The 18,070-nt window shown below is 30.9% G+C and overlaps 6 protein-coding genes across 6 annotated transcripts; 2 read left to right on the forward strand and 4 right to left on the reverse strand.

Annotated features, from left to right (window-relative positions):
• Positions 1 to 316: 316 nt before the first annotated feature.
• Positions 317 to 3,394, reverse strand: TEA1 (Tea1p; the record flags this gene model as incomplete). The annotated part of the gene is made up of 1 exon (XM_046078512.1): positions 317 to 3,394. One exon carries the CDS (start codon positions 3,392 to 3,394, stop codon positions 317 to 319), a length of 3,078 nt encoding a protein of 1,025 aa, XP_045936793.1.
• An 884-nt stretch (positions 3,395 to 4,278) lies between these two features.
• On the reverse strand, positions 4,279 to 8,268 carry KRE5 (Kre5p; the record flags this gene model as incomplete). The annotated part of the gene is made up of 1 exon (XM_046078511.1): positions 4,279 to 8,268. One exon carries the CDS (start codon positions 8,266 to 8,268, stop codon positions 4,279 to 4,281), a length of 3,990 nt encoding a protein of 1,329 aa, XP_045936794.1.
• Positions 8,269 to 9,141: 873 nt separating this feature from the next.
• Positions 9,142 to 12,012, forward strand: ALA1 (alanine--tRNA ligase; the record flags this gene model as incomplete). Its single annotated transcript, XM_046078510.1, has 1 exon — positions 9,142 to 12,012. One exon carries the CDS (start codon positions 9,142 to 9,144, stop codon positions 12,010 to 12,012), a length of 2,871 nt encoding a protein of 956 aa, XP_045936795.1.
• A 1,147-nt stretch (positions 12,013 to 13,159) lies between these two features.
• POP5 (RNA-binding protein POP5) lies at positions 13,160 to 13,654 on the forward strand (the record flags this gene model as incomplete). The annotated part of the gene is made up of 1 exon (XM_046078509.1): positions 13,160 to 13,654. The coding sequence occupies one exon, from the start codon at positions 13,160 to 13,162 to the stop codon at positions 13,652 to 13,654; it is 495 nt and encodes a 164-aa protein (XP_045936796.1).
• Positions 13,655 to 13,824: 170 nt separating this feature from the next.
• On the reverse strand, positions 13,825 to 15,135 carry PRP45 (mRNA splicing protein PRP45; the record flags this gene model as incomplete). Its single annotated transcript, XM_046078508.1, has 1 exon — positions 13,825 to 15,135. The coding sequence occupies one exon, from the start codon at positions 15,133 to 15,135 to the stop codon at positions 13,825 to 13,827; it is 1,311 nt and encodes a 436-aa protein (XP_045936797.1).
• A 282-nt stretch (positions 15,136 to 15,417) lies between these two features.
• GIP4 (protein phosphatase regulator GIP4) lies at positions 15,418 to 17,613 on the reverse strand (the record flags this gene model as incomplete). The annotated part of the gene is made up of 1 exon (XM_046078507.1): positions 15,418 to 17,613. The coding sequence occupies one exon, from the start codon at positions 17,611 to 17,613 to the stop codon at positions 15,418 to 15,420; it is 2,196 nt and encodes a 731-aa protein (XP_045936798.1).
• Positions 17,614 to 18,070: the final 457 nt, after the last annotated feature.

Raw genomic sequence — 18,070 nt, forward strand, 5'->3', positions numbered from 1 at the left:
TTTTATTTGTAGTTTATATATATATATTGACCCAGAAAAGGGCGTAGCGCATATTAGCTCCATAGCAATAACCTACATACCGATAATCCCGGATAACCGGCTAATACCCATCCACATCATTCCTATCCGTTTATATTGCGCATAATCTTTTGGTATTTTCCCATTTCAATGACTCACTTAGAAAAAACTGCAGATCAAGTCCGTCTCCCCCCCCTCCTCTCTCAATATCTAAGTTAAATTTTAACAATAGAGAAGAGCTTAATTTCAAACACTTCTTCTCATTTGGTGAGTAGCAATCAAATTTTGATTTCCAATATTATAACGTATGCTGCGGATTTAAATTGAAATGATCTATACCAAATACTTGCTTGATTAAACTATCAATTTCATCCGACAAACTAAAGTCATATGTGTAATTAAAGATGTTACCATGTATTACGTTACTTGAATTTATATTTGTGGTTTCCACATTACTGTTTGAAGCATCAATTGTATCACCGGTAGCAGAAACAATGCTATGATCCACGGATGACGTCGAAGACTTTTTCAAAAGCTTATTGTCTTCATCTAATATGTGAGAAAAATTGCACCCCTTTTGCTGTTTCCCCCCTTGGTTGCCACTTTGTTCATTAAAATCCGAATATATATTGTTTTGATAGCTGTTGCGATGGTGTGATGCAATATGGTTAATGTCATTTATAACGCCATTGTTTTCAACAGTGGAACTAGAATTTTCAGCAGCAGCAGCAGCAATGCCAGAACGTTTAGTTGAAGTGGAATTAAAAGAAGCACTGGTTTTAAAAAGTGACTTTATACTCTTAATATTTGTATTTTGCCTGGATTTAACTGTATCTGATTTCGTGATCTTCTTACCATTAATATTTCTTCTCCTTGTCACCCCTTTTTTATTAAGGCTACCATTACTATTTTTCGACCCGCCATCTAAGTCAAATAATGCTTCTGTATCAGCAACACAATAAGTTTGCTTCATTAGTTTTAACATATCTGTGAAAAACTTTAGGTCTTTTTCTAGAACATCACCACCAGAGGTATTTGAATTACTGATATTGGAATTACCCTCTTCATATGCATCATGTTTGTCTTTATTTTCCGCTTCCATAATCTTTCTAATACATTGTATACTTAACAAACAACTGAACAATTGATATAAACTGCATTTATCAAATCCACCATTAAAAAACTTATTTTTAAAATTAGAATACAATGTTTTCAAGTCTTGCAATACCTCTTTAACAACCATGATACTTTCATCTGAATTTTGTATAAAGGGTTTGTTAAAAGTTAATAGCACAATATAATAATGATACCAAAAATATGAGATGGTAGGATCAATGGAAAGATCTCCATTTTTCAATAGTTTCTTAGACCACGTTAAGAAATCCGGCAACGATTGTCTCCAATTATAAACCTTTAAGTTAAACTTCATCAAATATTCCAATTTCTGCGACAAATTTTGAGGTTCAATAAATAACTTGGATGTAAAAATTTGTATAATTCTGGACAGGATAATTAAATTTTTTAAAGGAATAGAAACTTGCAAAATGTGTTTACTTTCAAAGCGAAAGTCCTGTGTACCATCTATTTCTGGCAATTCGTTGCTATCAGGAATTGTAGAATTAGAAACGCTTAGTGACGGAGTCCTACCAAGCAGTAAACATATAAAATGATCTGCAATATAACACCCCCAGTATATTCTGCTCCTAATTGCTATTTCACTGCTACTTAAAAGTTCCCCCTCATTTATACTATTGGAATTGGTGCCGCTATTGGTCACAGTATCGGCTGTTAACCAAACATGCGGATCCAACTGAAAGCTAATATCATACCCAACTCTAATGCCCAACCCACTGAAATACCATGCTAAATTATAGTTCCCATTACCAAGTTCATAAAATGCTAGACATAACAACGTCTGCACCGTAGTAATCTGTGGCATAACTTTGCGTTGCTCGGGTACGGAACCAGATGTATCGGAATCTGTGACAAAGACTTTTTGCAACACTTTTGCTTTTGCTAATTCATAGTATTTATCACTTTTATGTCTCAACTCCGGTATTAATCTTGATCCAATAGCAGCAACTGCATACACCAATTCTTCGCTGCAGTACCTGGAGTTTTCATAATTATCTTCGCTGTCTGTAAAAAATCCATACAAAAAACTTTCTCTATGTAGAAAAATAAAATATCCAGGATATAACCACTTATAAAAATTTTTAACACTTTGCACAATATCTTCTCTACCTGTTAAACGGTTTACATCCGTGTTCGTTGTATCTCTTATAATGACCGTAGTATTCAAATCCTTAATACGAGATGAAGAAGATACTGAGGAGGAGACAGGTGTGCCGTTTGTCGTGGAAATAGCAGCCATGGAACTATCTGTCTGCAATGTGGTACAACTATTTTCAAGATCAGGTGTGCCTGCTTTATATTTTTTACTAGCATTACCAGTACTATTTGTGCAACTCGATTCTTGAGGTTTTCGTATGTCATCTTGGCTAGTTATTATATCTTTAATATTAATTTTTTTATTTCCAATATTTTTATTTTTTTTATTAGTAGTTTTATTCTTAGTATTTTTAAATATTCCAGATTTAGGTAATACATCTTCTTCTTTTCTAATAACGTTAACCACATTTTTTAGACTCGTATTTTCTTTAATATTATCTGTATTTTTATCTTCATTAACATCATTACTTTTAGCCTCCTCCTCTGCATTATTATTATTATTATTATTATTATTATTATTATTAGTGTTGTTGTCATTGTTATTATTACCATTATTATCACTATTACCATCGTTTAAATCTTCTGTAATTATATCACCTATCATCATACTGTTTAGTAATTTTTGATTGTTAGGCGAAATCTCTTCAACAACTTCCTTCAATTTAGTTTCTAAATAGGCAATATGAGCTTCTAAGGATTTAACATAGCTGTTGGAATACCTTTTTTTTCTTAAATCAACCATATTAACATTGCAAGCTAATTTAAATTTTGTGCAATTTGCACATGGATACCCCAAATCACATTTTTTCCGTCTTCTACGACAATTAGAACAGGCTAATCTTTTGCCTTCACTCGTGTTGTTGGCAATGCCAGTAGTTGTTATTTCTCCATTAATATTACCCTTAATAGTAGTACCCTCATAGTTATTTTGTTGATCAATCACTGATCCCTCTGATTTTGTTCCTAAATCGGGGTTCCTATTAACAGAAGTGTTATCACTAAACGTAGCATTCATTGTGTTATCAAGTGTTGATCTCTCTACATTCTGTTCCTTTTTTATGGCATTTTTGAAAATAATATTAGGTGCAATATCGTTTGTATTATTAGTGGTAAAAGTGGCAGAATCATTAGCATCACTGTCCATTTTTTTTATCTACAATGTCTTTGGTTCTGGGAATTCCTTATATATATGTATTTTATTTTTGTAAACTATTTAAAGATTGCCTTGTTTTTTTCTACTCATCGAGAAACTCTTAAACAAAAAAAAAAAATAAAAAAAAAAAACAATAGACATAACTTTTTTTATTTTTTTGAATGTAAAGCAATTAGCTAATAAATATATAAAACTGTTCTTAAGTTAAACACATTTTTTTTTTTTTAATAAAAAAGATAAAAATTATGTACATATATGCTAAAATGAATTGTGTTTGAATTATTATTAATATTATTATTTATTATATTTTTTTTTTTTTTTGTTATCAAAAATAAAGAGAACATCAAAAAAAAAAAAAAAAAAAAAATTGAAAAAATTAAAAAAATTCTTTATTCAATAAATGTTTAACGAGGTAAATAAAAATATCAAATGTTTAAAAACAAATATAAATAATATATACAGATATAAAACAGTACAATTTACAAAAAAAAAAAGGAAAAAGCAAAGCTCGTATTGAATTACAACGCAAGCACCTTCTAAACAAACACAGTACATCATAAATAGCGCATGTATACTTCCGATAACTTTTTTTTTTAAAAAAAAAAACAAAGTAAAAAAATTAAATGCACATTTTAAAAGCGGTTAGAGTTTCCCTAAACGGAAAAAACACACTGCTTATAGCCACCACTGGAAATGTTAGTCTGATAACGACACACATACACAAAAAAAAATAGCTATTAAGAATGTTTAGTTTGAATTTATTGAATTGAAAAGTCCATTATCATAACTTTAATGCTAACTTGCGGTTAAGCATTATTCTTTTTTTTCCCCTTTTATTTTTTCCGCAACTAGAAGATACAAAAACAAACACATTATCACAACTCATCATTAGTAGGGAAATCGTTTAACTTATTTTTCTCCTCTGAGGGCATGGTACTAAACTTATTCAATGATGTAATCGGGACCTGCAATTGAATATTATTGATCAAATCTTGAGCCACGTTCCTTAAAGAAAATATATCACTAGACAACCTTTGATAATGTACTCTCAATTTATCACCGGCTTCCGCCTTCCTAAAATTTGTCATGTTCACCATCACAAAATCAGTTTGATAAAAGAGTAAGTCATTCTTATCTAGATACTTTTCCCAATAGCCAGTTTTCCAGTAACCATACTCAATTTCAGGATATGGTACCAGGTAGATTATGCCACTGGCATTACTGTAGCTTTTATCGTAATTCAACGCCACCTGTTCTATTAAATTCCAGTTTTTTATTTTAATGATATCAATATAAATACAAGCTTCAATGTCTAATGGTAAAATAACATCTAGAAGCAAAACTCTTGCTAAATCCAATTCTCTGTGCAAATATTTCTCGGGCCTCATCCACGATGGCCAATGATAGGAAACGAATTCATATTCAAACAACATAGGCCCCTTTGCTTTCATAAACTGGGACAATTTGGACTTGAACGCAACCGATATCCCTTGGTGATCCAAAATCCAAATTTTAATATCGTATATATGTTGATTATTACGATGAAGTAGATATTCCATAAATTGGAAAAATTCATCTTCATAACGCTTATCAAAAATGTTCATAACCATATTTATTTTGTTTGTATTATTGGTGCTCAATGAATTTCCTAAAGAGGGATACGTTTCGTTTGTAACTTCAATATAAATTCTATTATTATTATTTAAAACGTCATTTAGGTTAAAAGAATCCCAACCAGAAAAATCTGCTTTAATATCTAAACCAAAGGCTTTTACCTTGTATTCTGGCGAACAACTCTTAACATAATATTCATCATAATAGGCATCCATAGGTAGTTTAAAAGATCCGTAGCCAAATGTACGCATATTGATAAATTGACTAATAACAGTATCATTTTTATTGCTAGACCTTCTTATAACATTTAAACACATACCTGATACATCGCTTTCAACAATATTTCTGTTTGGCGGAATATTATAAACATTAGCTTCCACCCAAATCTCAGATATAATATTGAGATCCAATTCTTTAATAACATGTAAGTTTGGTAGAAGATATTCAAGTTTAGCCTCAAAAATATCATTGTCTATGGAAACACTACTGAATTCTCCTATATTATCGTAATAGATTCTTTCAACAGGATATAGTTGCAATTCTTTGGTTGGTAAAAAATAAAGTTGCACATTCACAAAAGATAAGCTCCGAACCATTGAAACAAGTGATAACATTTTTTGAGTACGTTCCTCTGTCGGATCTAAAAGCAATGTGATATCAACAGGCTTCACCGTGGGATAGTTGACTTCTTCAAAAGACATTAGTTTATTCTTGAACCCTAATATTTTTGAAAGGGCTAATCTTGGTAGACTGGATTCGCTAGTGAAGTATATACCGTTTTGATTCAAATAATCGTCAAAAAAGGACTTGGTTAAAATAGAAGATAATTGTTCAACAAAATCAGGTTCGATTAAATTTTCAGAATAGTTAGGAACAATTTGTTCTAGGGCAATTATAACATTCAAAGTTCTTTTGGACTCCCTTTTTAGTAAGTTTTTTATAGTTTGCGAGGATGGGATTTCGTCCATATCCAACTTTATATATTTCCCATTTAACAACAAAAATCTTTGTGCAGTTATTTGTGAATCTGGCAAATCAGGTAAAAATTTTCTCATACTCTTGATGTAATTAGCATTTTCAATATTTTTGTAACTACGCTTAATATTTCGAATTTTAGGCATTGATTTCTGAAACGTTTCAATAGATGGCACTCCGTCAAAAAACAGGTCGAGTAATTGCTTCCAATATTTGGATTTCGTGGATCCGTTATGGATTAATCTAATGCGTATCCCGTACAACTTTAAATTTAAAAAGTTACACAAAAATTTCCATGATTCACAAGAATCAAAATTATCCACCAATGTTAAAGTATTCAAAATGTTGTACTCTAAATTTGGTACGATTACAAGTATACGTCCTTGCAAGCCAGTTATTGCTTTCACGTTTTCGGTTGTGTAGGTTGAGTCGCCAAAATAATCGGGCGTATATTTTAAATCACGTCTTTTAAACGGTTGAGAGTCTGAATGTAGCAATTTTCTTGCAGTTACTACTTCATCCAAGGATTGGTGCAAATATCTTTTTATTTCCTTTCTTAAAAAGGTGGTATCCTTGACAATAACCTTGTTTACTAAATAATTCCACGAGTTTTGTCTAAAGGGGTATATTTCACCATTAATGATGAAGGAATTGCCATTTATAGCAACATTTTGCAAAAAAACATCGAGTTCTTCACATAGTGTAGTATTAGCCGAGAATTTCTTTTTATTCACATGGATATTTTGAAAAAAATCTATCAATTCTTCTAGATCATCACTTTTGTGTCTATAAATTTCAGATACAATGCGACAATCGCCCATGGGAATAAGACCAACCCTTTGTGGATAACCGTTTTTAACTACTTCAATTACTCTTAGCATTCCCCTTAAAATATCAATGCTATTTTCATCATCGAAATCAATTAAGAAAATTAATTCACTCCAATTTTCAGAATAGGCAGGAAGTTCCCCATAAGGGGATTCTTCAAAAAAGGAAATAATATCTTTACTTAATACATCATTGTATATTTGGTCTGACTCCAAATCATTGAAATAAACAATCAAATCCTCGTTGTTTATATCTGTAACATCAAACTTCAAGGGCTGCGAACTTTGTAGATACGGAAGGGAGATAAGACTATAAGTGGTTAATAAATTCTTAATCTGAAAAGTTTTCAAAGCCAGCGATTCAGAACAAGTTTTTTTCAATTTTTTGATAAATCCCCATTCTCGTATGATAGATTTGATAAAAGAGTTGATATTAAGTTCACTATACCTTAATTGCATACCGTTTATGTAACAGCCAAGCATACCGTAGTCTAACCCTTTTTTTTCATTTTCTTCCATCTCCTTCTGTATTAACTCTATGTATGGATCAATATTAGTATTCACCAAATCGTTTGTTTTCAAAGGCAAGTTATAAATTATATCTTTTGCATAATCAAATGCTTTCCAAAAATCTCCGTTGATTTGGTAATCTTCAAAAATTAAAGAGACGGTCTGTAGATCCAAAAGTTTCATATCGTTGTTATACTTATTAGTGATTGAAATACGTGTTAAATTAGAATCTTGAGCCACAAAATCCAAAAGGGTTTTTCTATCTTCTAGGTCATCTAATTTAAGACTTAAATCTAAATTAGCACCAAGTTCAGCATATTCGATTGACCCACATGTATATCTCCAAATATATTGTATCTTACCGCCCTGTGACTCAGACCAAAGATTATAATTAAATTCATAAAAGTCTTCATCTTCATCACACCCGTAGAAATAAATAATTGGTGCATTAGCATCGGTACCAATTGGAATTTCACCCCTCTTTGGTTCTATTTCAGATAATAAGGCACTTTTTAATTCTTTTGTCTTTAAATAAAAAAGATCGTCAGCTTGAAAATATTTTCTATTGTTTAGAACAAAAAAGTTTTCGTGGTTGTGATAGCCACCTGATTCAGGGAAATCATGAATTCCTAACTTATAGTTCAACTCAACTAATGGAACAATAGTAGGGTGTGTGTTGTTTAAAAATTGCAAAACAGTGTTATATTTAATTTTAAAGTCAAAAGCGCTGTCTTCTCTTTCATTTTCAATATCAGTGAGAATACCATAAATTTCTTGAAAAGTTTCAATGGATATAAGTCCGATTGACTTAATAACTTGTAATAATTTAATATTGGGGGGTAAAGAAGCAATTTTAGATGAGACTGGGATAGACGTATAACCAGCTAGCACTGATACAATATATCCCAGAAGTATTAACAGAAGTAGACAATGTTTCATAGTTTTTACTTTTTTGTTTGTTTGTTTGTATTGCTTAGAATGCATAAGCTAAAAAAAAAAAAACAAAACAAAACAAACAAATTAATATTTTTTTTATTGGCGGCTACAGGTGATAAATATTTTAAAATTATATGTTTAGGTGGTATATTTAACTATCAGTGATTACAATTTATTCTTTGAATAGACTTAAAGATAACAAAATCGATATGACTGATAAGGGGAATTATTTATTTCCTTTGGTACTTTTAGTAAACAAGAGATGGTAATTACAATTATCTTGTTTGATTATCTTGGTGGCAAAAATTAATAAATATATTATTAATGTATTGTCGTATCAAATGATATATATATATATATATATTTAATCAATTTTTTTTATATTTGAATATCTTAAATTCTTATACAAAGAAAACAAAAAATAATAATAATAATAATAATATGTATATATAACCTGCTTCTTTTAATAAACAGAATTATATTTTTTTTTTTTCTCTCTTTTTTTCTCTCTTTCTCTTTCTTTTTCTTTTTCTTTTTGCCGCAAATTAAAATAATCTTTATCATTATTAAATTTTTTTTCCGTTTTTCATTTTCATTTCATCTTTGAAACTTTCACATTTGTTACCAATTTTTAAAAAAATTAAATTTTCTTACTTTATTTCTAGTCTGCCTTCACATAATCAACTTTTTTTTTCCAAGATGCAATCCATTATCTTATTAAAGAGCATACATAAAAAAAGAAAAAACATTGTTTGTTTCCTTCATTTTAACAAGAAAAAAAAAAAAACTTGGACAAATATTAAAAGATAAAAGTTGTATCGACCACTTATCACGAAAATTAACAGCAGCTTAAAATTTTCAACAACGACAAGAATAATGACTATTGGAGATAAAGAAAAATGGACAGCTTCAAATGTTCGTTCTACATTTATTAAATATTTCACAGATAAGAACCACAAATTTGTTGCCTCCAGTCCGGTTATTCCATACGATGACCCAACCCTATTGTTTGCTAATGCTGGTATGAATCAATATAAGCCAATTTTTTTGGGAACTGTTGATCCATCCTCTGATTTTTACACTTTAAAAAGAGCTTGCAATTCTCAAAAATGTATTAGAGCTGGTGGTAAGCATAACGATCTAGAAGATGTCGGAAGAGACTCATATCACCACACCTTTTTTGAAATGTTAGGTAACTGGTCTTTTGGAGATTATTTCAAAAAAGAAGCTATTGAGTACACCTGGAATTTATTAACTAAAGTTTACGGTATTCCAGACGACAGATTATATGTTACTTATTTCGAGGGTGATCCAAAGAATGGCTTAGAACCGGATCTAGAAGCCCGTGAATATTGGCGTTCTGTTGGTGTTGCCGATGATCACATTTTACCCGGTGATGCTAAAGATAATTTTTGGGAAATGGGTGATCAAGGTCCATGTGGCCCATGTTCTGAAGTTCACTACGATAGAATTGGTGGAAGAAATGCCTCTAGTTTAGTTAACCAAGATGATCCAGATGTTTTGGAAATTTGGAATAACGTTTTTATTCAGTTTAACCGTGAACAGGATGGTTCTTTGAAACCTTTGCCAGCCAAACACATTGATACTGGTATGGGGTTTGAAAGACTAGTTTCTGTTTTGCAAGATGTTAGATCTAATTATGATACCGATGTTTTCTATCCCTTGTTTGCCCGTATTCAAGAAATCACTGGTGCTAGAAGTTATACCGGTAAATTTGGTGAGGAAGATGTTGATGGTATTGATACCGCCTATAGGGTTTTAGCTGATCACGTTAGAACATTAACTTTTGCTTTAGCAGATGGTGGTGTTCCAAATAATGAAGGTAGAGGCTATGTTTTAAGACGTATTTTGAGAAGAGGCGCCAGGTATGCTAGAAAGTATATGAACTATCCGATCGGTGACTTTTTCTCCAAGCTATCTCCAACTTTGATCGATCAAGTTAAGGACATGTTCCCGGAAGTAGCCAAAGACCCATCCTACTTGTTTGAAATTTTGGACGAAGAAGAAGCTTCTTTTGCTAAGACCTTGGATCGCGGAGAAAAACTATTTGAAAAATATGCCGACGCTGCTGCCAAATCAGAATCTAAAACTTTAAACGGCAAAGAAGTTTGGAGATTGTATGACACTTATGGGTTCCCAGTTGATTTAACCAGACTAATGGCCGAGGAAAAGCATTTGAAAATTGATGAGGAGGGCTTTGAAAAGGCTAAACAAGAATCCTATGAAGCCTCAAAGAGAGGTGGCAAGAAATCCAGTGCTTCCTTGGTTAAATTGAATGTTCATGATTTATCTAAGTTGGCTGACGAGAAAGTTTTGAAAACTGATGACTCTGCAAAATATAGTACAAGCGATGTTGAAGCTATCATTTTAGGTATCCATAACGGAGAAGGATTTGTTGAAGAAATGACTGAAGTTGGTAAACAATATGGTTTGTTGTTGGATAAAACCTGTTTTTATGCTGAGCAAGGTGGCCAAGAGTACGACACTGGTAAGATTGTTATAGACGGTGTTGCAGAATTTAATGTGGAGAATGTCCAATTATATGGTGGGTTTGTTTTGCATACTGGTACTTTAGCCGAGGGTGAATTGCGCAAGAACGATAAAGTTATTGCCTCTTATGATGAATTACGTCGTCATCCTATAAGAAATAATCACACTGGTACCCATATTTTAAACTTTGCTCTGAAGGAAACTTTGGGTAATGATGTAGACCAAAAGGGTTCCTTGGTTAATCCAGAAAAATTGAGATTTGATTTTTCTCATAAGAAGGCCCTATCTTTTGAAGAATTAGAAAAGGTTGAAGCCATTTGTAACGAACAAATTAAAAACAACTTAGCCGTTTATTACGAAGAAGTTCCCTTGGATATTGCTAGATCTATTTGCTCTGTTCGTGCTGTGTTTGGAGAAACTTATCCAGATCCAGTCCGTGTTGTTTCCGTTGGTAAGCCCGTGAAGGAGTTAATAGCCGATCCAGGCAATGCTGAGTGGAATAACTATTCAGTGGAATTCTGCGGGGGTACACATGTTAGCAAAACTGGTGACATAAAGGAATTCGTCATCGTCGAAGAGAATGGGATTGCTAAGGGTATTAGGAGAATTGTTGCTGTTTCAGGAAGCGAGGCTTATAACGTTCAAAGAATTGCTCGCGAGTTTGAGATTGAATTAGATGCTTGCGGCAAATTACCATTCGGTCCATTAAAGGAAAAAACAGTCAAAGCATTGGGTGTCAGATTAGGGCAATTATCTATCTCTGTTATCACCAAGGACCAATTGAAGAAGAAATTTAACGCCATTGAAAAACTTGTTAAAGATGAAGTTAAAACCAGAACCAAGAAACAAATTAAGCAGACTTTGGATGAGGTTAAGAAACACTTTGAAGAAAACAAAGATTCTACTTACTGGGTTAAATTCATTGATATTCCAACAAATGCTAAAGCTATTACAGAAGCTATAAATTATATAAAATCATCTGACAAAGACAAATCTATTTATTTATTTACTGGGAATGATCCAGAAGGTAAAGTTGCTCATGGTTGTTATATTTCAGATAGTGCTATTGCTAAGGGTGTTAATGGAGTTGATTTGGCTAAATTAGCATCTGGTGCCATCGGAGGAAAGGCAGGTGGCAAAGGCAATGTTTACCAGGGCATGGGTGACAAACCAAGCGGCATTGAAAAAGCTATAACACAAATTTCTGAATCATTGAAAGAAAAGTTGGTTGTATGAGTATTAATATTTCCATTTTTCTTTTTTCTTTACGTTAAATTTTTTATTTTTATTTGTTTATTTATTTATTTATTTTTTTTTTTTTTGTTAAAAAAAAAGAAAAAAGGAAAAGAAAAGGGGAAAGGAAAAATAATTGATAATGAGGCCTTCATTGTCTGTTTGCTCAATTGATTTATAGTTAATTAGTAGTATAGTTTCTTGTATCATTGTATAATAACAAAACAGAATCTATTTGTATAATGTTGAGCCACATTTAATAAAATTTTTTTTTGAACGTACAGACAGTTATACAGCTTTTGAAGAAATAAATCAATATTTCATATTCATTAAGCTTTGCTTATTTTAATTGTTGATTTTTTTAGCCTACAGCAGATGTTATTATATCAGATGGGAGAAAAGCAAATCTAGAGATCCTTATCTTACTGCAAAGCCTTTATTGAACATTTCTTTACATTTAAAAAGATTTTTTATGAGTAGATCTTTACACAAAACTTATATAAAACTCTATAATGTAGAAGAAGCAACGAATATGCCTTATAATGAGCAAAAATTAAATACTTTGAATAATTTAATTATCTCGATAGCTATATGGATGATAACGCTGTCACGTTAGATGGAATTTATGATTCTTCTATTATATATCAAAAACTATGTTTTATACTTGACAATTATCAGCTTTCTGAAGGCTGAACTAAAAACATTTTAGCTGATCCATACTTGTTTGATTTCCAATTGCGAAGGATAGATACAACAGTAAGAGAAGTGTATCAAAAAAAAAAAAAAAAAAAAAATATCAAATAAAAATAAACACAGAAACAAGTAATTACAGATCTCTGTCAATGTTAAAAGTTAATGTAAAACAAAGTACCAATGAATGGTTTCACTCATATTCAAACAACTTGATATCTCAATTTTTATATCACAGCTCTTTGAGATAATATGTACTAAAAACATAAATGATTTTATCACGTGATCAAGGCTTTATGCAGATATTAAATACAGAAAAAGAAACAAAAAAAAAAAAAAAAAAAAAAAAAAAAAAAAAAATAAAAAGTATAATTTAAGACAAACATTCAAGAAAAGGGCATAAGACCAGTATATATATATATATATATAAGCCACTAACTTACCACTAAAGTTGTTAACTATGGTTAGATTCAAGAGCAGATATGTTTTATTTGAAATTATATATCCACTGACTGAAGAGGTGGATATGTCAGGCTTATCATCGAATGATATTAAATTATTATTTCACAAATACACACCAACAGAAGTTACTCCAAAAGTGATTATGACGGATTTAAAAAAGATAATACAGTTATATTTTGGTGACGTTGGTTTGGGTCATTCAACCTCAATGTTTCAATTGAAATATTTTTCAAATAAGACTTCCACGGGTATTATAAGATGCAGTAGGGAAGATTGTGGTTATATAATATCTGGTCTAACTTTGATGACGAAACTTGGAGCTCAAAAAAATATGATTGTCAATGTTATTAAGGTAAGTGGTACAATGAAAAAAATAGAAGAGTTTGCAATAAAATGGTCAAAAGATAATTTAAAACAAATCATTAATGAAAAAGAAAATAGATTATTTGAACAAAGAATTTTATCAATAACTCGAAAAGAAAATGAAAAATAAAATGGTAAATGTTAAATAAAGTACTTGCTATTTTAATACTTTCTAATTTATTTTATATATTTCCATAACATATATATTAATGAATTTTGAAAAAAAAACATAAAGTGTAGATGCATGCATACATTATTTAAAATTTATAACAGATAAAGGCGGTACCTATTATAAAATGATCACTTTGACTTCCTTTCGTTACCTTTCTCTTTATACTCAATACTTGATGAGGAATCCATTCCTATTTTAGTAGCCTTGCTAAAACGGATTGATTTTGTTCTAACATTATGTAACGCTTCATCCACATCCTGATCATACACCTCGTGTACATTTCTTTTTTGTTTATAGAGTCTACTAACATTTTGCTGATTAAACAATGGCTTATCATAAACCTGTTCCTCATTCCTTTTTGCTTCAGCATTTGCTCCTCTTGTGAAAAACTTGGAATCATATTGAACTTCTTTTGCAGTGCTCTTATCCTCACCTTTAACTGACAAGTTTGTTGCATCTAGTACCTCTCTATTTTGACCTCTATAATTTTGACCTCTATAATTTTGACCTCTATAATTTTTGTCAATAGCGGGTTGATGTTTTTCCAAAATCTTTCTTCTTTCCATTCTGACATGTTCTCTTCTGTTAGAATAACTATTATTACCATTTAATTGGCGCTGTTCCTGTGCTCTTGCAGCCAATAGTCTCATTTTTATTTCTGATTTTTTAGCCTCTTCTTCCGTTTCTTTTGCCTTTAGTTCTGCCTTTTCCTTTAACATTTTGCGTGCACTATCAGTAGCATCATCCAAAACTTCAGAAAGCAACGCAAATTTTTCGGTAGATGGAACAGAGGTAGCAAGATTATTCAGCTGTGCTTTTTTAAAGTCCATTCTTTTTTCAACAGATATTGTAAACCCCTTCGGGTTTTTCCATTCCGATACTGCACTAGGTATTTGCCAATTTTTCAAATCTTGTTTGGATAATTTGGAGTTTCCAGGTATATGTACGATAGGTGTTTCCGGATTCTCCATATTTTGTTCGGGAAACGGTATATTTTTTAATATTGGTTTCGTCGATGGACGTAAAGGATCGTATTCCCCTTCCCTTATATCAATCAGGTTTGTGATATTACTTTGTATATTTTTAGTGGTGTTGTTTAATGAAACGTTGGGAATGTTTGTCAGTATTTTTTCTACTATCTGTCTTGTTTTTGCGGTGCTCTTTTGTATTTCATCTTTGGTTGGAAGCTTGCATTCAAAAGAAGGGTCTTTTTCCCTAATGGGCTTTAATATCGATTGAACATACTTTTTATTGGATGTTTCTGCAGTTTTTAAAATCGAATCTTTTTTTTCATTAGCAACATTATTATAATCATTTTGTAAAAAAGTGTTTATTAAATCTTTTTCTACATTAATAAAATAGTTTGATATATGTCCTGACTTATGCTGTGAGTTCTTTGGAGGTGGGAGCCCGGAAGTTAAACTGGTAAAAATATCCATTATTATATCTTTGGTCCGTTGTAAATAGTTGTTCGTGTTATTTGGTTTCTTTATTTCAAGTTGTGTTATGATTCGAGTTAAAGAAACTTTTAAAAATGTTGGAGCGGTTAAAAACCAAGACCTCATAACAAAGAAAAAGAAAAAGAAAAAAAAAAAAAAAAAAAAAAAAAAAAAAACGTGACAGTTTTTTGAAGATTGTGTGCAGATTTCGTTTTTTGTTTTTTATTTTATGTTCATTTTATTCAAATATATAATTATGCCAAATATATATTAGCTATTTACTTAGTCACCCCTTAAACTAGTTCTAAATGTGAAGCCTTCCTCCTGCCTTACCAATTTTTTCCTATTTCTTAGATTTAAAAGAGCAATTTGTGGAGAAGGTGATGGATAGTGTAATACTGCTGGTTTTTTATACCAGCCCTTCTTGGTGGGCCTAACATCTTCATTTTCAGACATTGGTGGAACTCCAGCAAATCTAACTTTTTTAATTATTGTTTTAGTTGAGCTCCTATCTGGAGATTCAGTAGAATAATTCTCGCCTTGTGCTTCGTAATCTATTGAATCCTGATCAATAGGACTAGTATCCGTGACATTTAATTCTTTAAACAAAAAAGTTAACTGTTTTTCTTCAGATCCTTCTTCCTTAGTAACATAATTATCGTAGGAATTATGCAAAACCCCCGGTGATGATGAACTATTCAAAGATGTTTTAGAACCAGTAGTTCTCTGTTTAGGATCTGTTTTGATGTTAGTGTTATTATCAGAAAGCGATTTCTGATTTAAATGTGATTTCTGTGCTGCAATTTTGGCATCTGATGATTTTAAGGTGGGTTCATTTGACAACATTTCTTCTGTACCAGTGTTTGTCTTCGTAGTTTTGAATTGCTGATCCTGTCTAGTTAAGTGCTGTGTTTCTTGTCGCTGTCTTTTGATGGAATTTGATCTTGAGTTTCCTTCTAAAGCTACTTTCGCATTATTGTCTATCTTTTCAATGGAAGAAGTTCTTGAAAGCTTGGTGCCATTAGCCTGTTCTATAACCTTTTTTGTCAGACCATTTAGTTTGTTATTACTTTTAAGCCTTGATGGGTCTGTTACTATTTTACTGTTAACGGGTTTAGAGTTCCTTTTTAAAAGTTGACGTTTATAAGCATCAGCGTTAATGCTTGTATTCCAATTGCCCTCTTTATCAAATAGTTTATTATTTACTAATCTTTCTTCAATAAGGTTGTCCAGCCTTTCTTCAGGCATATCTTTATATAACTTTTTGGCATCTTCATAACCTTTACCAATAAAAATCCAACACTTTATCCAACTTTCTATATTTTCAATCTGAATCTCCAAAATAGCCCTGCATTGAATGATATAATTTTTGTAAACATCGTTGATAGTACTATATTGGAAATATAATGTTATTTTATCTTTTAAAAAAGTGTTTAGTATTTTTTCAAGTTGCAAGACATGTTCTTTTGTTTCTAAATTCTTCAATAAATTTTTGTATTCTTCAATATTTTCGCTTGACAGCAATACTAATTTGCTATTAAAAAATTCCTTGTTGGGTATGTATATTTGATCGAGCAATGATGATAATAACGTTACTATATGTAACATGTTTAACATAAAGGCATACATTATATGGAAAGTTAATTCCCAATGTGTTAATTGAGTCACTATAGACTGTGATCTTGGATTGCCAGAAAAGTGTGATAATTGTGTATAATATGGATCGATTTTTAGCTTAATATGATTTTTTATACTTTGATAAAATTTTTTCAAAACTTGTAAATTTAAATTACGGAAGGATGAATCAGTGGTGTCTTTCTGTGGATCAGTAATTAAAACCGCCAAATCCATACTTAACGAAAAGATGCTAGTTTTGCTAAAATTTTTAATTACATCTATTTTCAAGGGAATAGGACGTCCACTTGAATCGGGTATTCTGTTTGCAGATCTTTCTATAATTACGGTTTTCAATTTCAAATTGTAAAATTCTAATGTGTTCTGACATATTTCCAAAAAACTTTTTGCCAATTTAATTTGATGTTGTTTATTATATATTTTGGTTTTGTATTCTTTAATATTTGCCTCTACTGAAGGAAAAACGTAATGAAAATTCACTAAATTTGTATTTAATATAACATCAACATGTTGCAATTTTACATATTTGCCCTCGCATAATAAGCTTATTCTTTTTTTTAAATTAGGATTAACATTGAAAAGCCAGCCACTCCCAAAACACAAAACGTAGTTAATTAGCGGTATAACATTGGATTCTTCGTGACCGTTATTATTATTATTATTATCTTTGGGGTCTTCTAGATGTTCAATAAGTAGCCCAAGGTATTTAATTAGGTCATGTAGCTCATCAATTGAATAGGCAAACTGTATATATTTTGCATCTAAAATATTGAATGGTATGCCACCTTTTATTGAAGGTAATGACGCTGCAGCAGCAGCTCTGGCTATACTTTGATTAAACATTCTAAAGTGTTTTTTTTTTTTTTTCTCTTTTTCCTCAGTATAAATATTTTAATTTCAGTTAAGAATTACTGAATGTATTGAGTTTAGTCACTTTTTTTTCTCACAGTTAATAATAATAATAATAATAATAATAAAAAAAAAAAAAAAAAAAAAAAAAAAAAAAAAAAAACCAAAAAAAGAAAAAAATATAGAAAATGAATAATGAACTTAAAGCCACGTAAAGTTACAGCCTTATTAAAGCGGCAAAGTTGAGCAACCCGAGCAGATAAGAAACTCTCTTACTTTTAAATAAAAATTCAAGGTAAGATGAAATTACTGAAAATGTCTTTTACAAAAAAATTCAAATAAAATGCATATGTTATAGCTTATTAAAGCATTATTAGTTTAAGTTGTATCAGTCAAGTTCATTCTCGCTTGCAACAGAATTGGCATAACAGGCGGTGTTAGAATTCATACA

The sequence above is a fragment of the Saccharomycodes ludwigii genome, chromosome I (assembly GCF_020623625.1).
Source record: "Saccharomycodes ludwigii strain NBRC 1722 chromosome I, whole genome shotgun sequence".
Taxonomy (NCBI): domain Eukaryota; kingdom Fungi; phylum Ascomycota; class Saccharomycetes; order Saccharomycodales; family Saccharomycodaceae; genus Saccharomycodes; species Saccharomycodes ludwigii.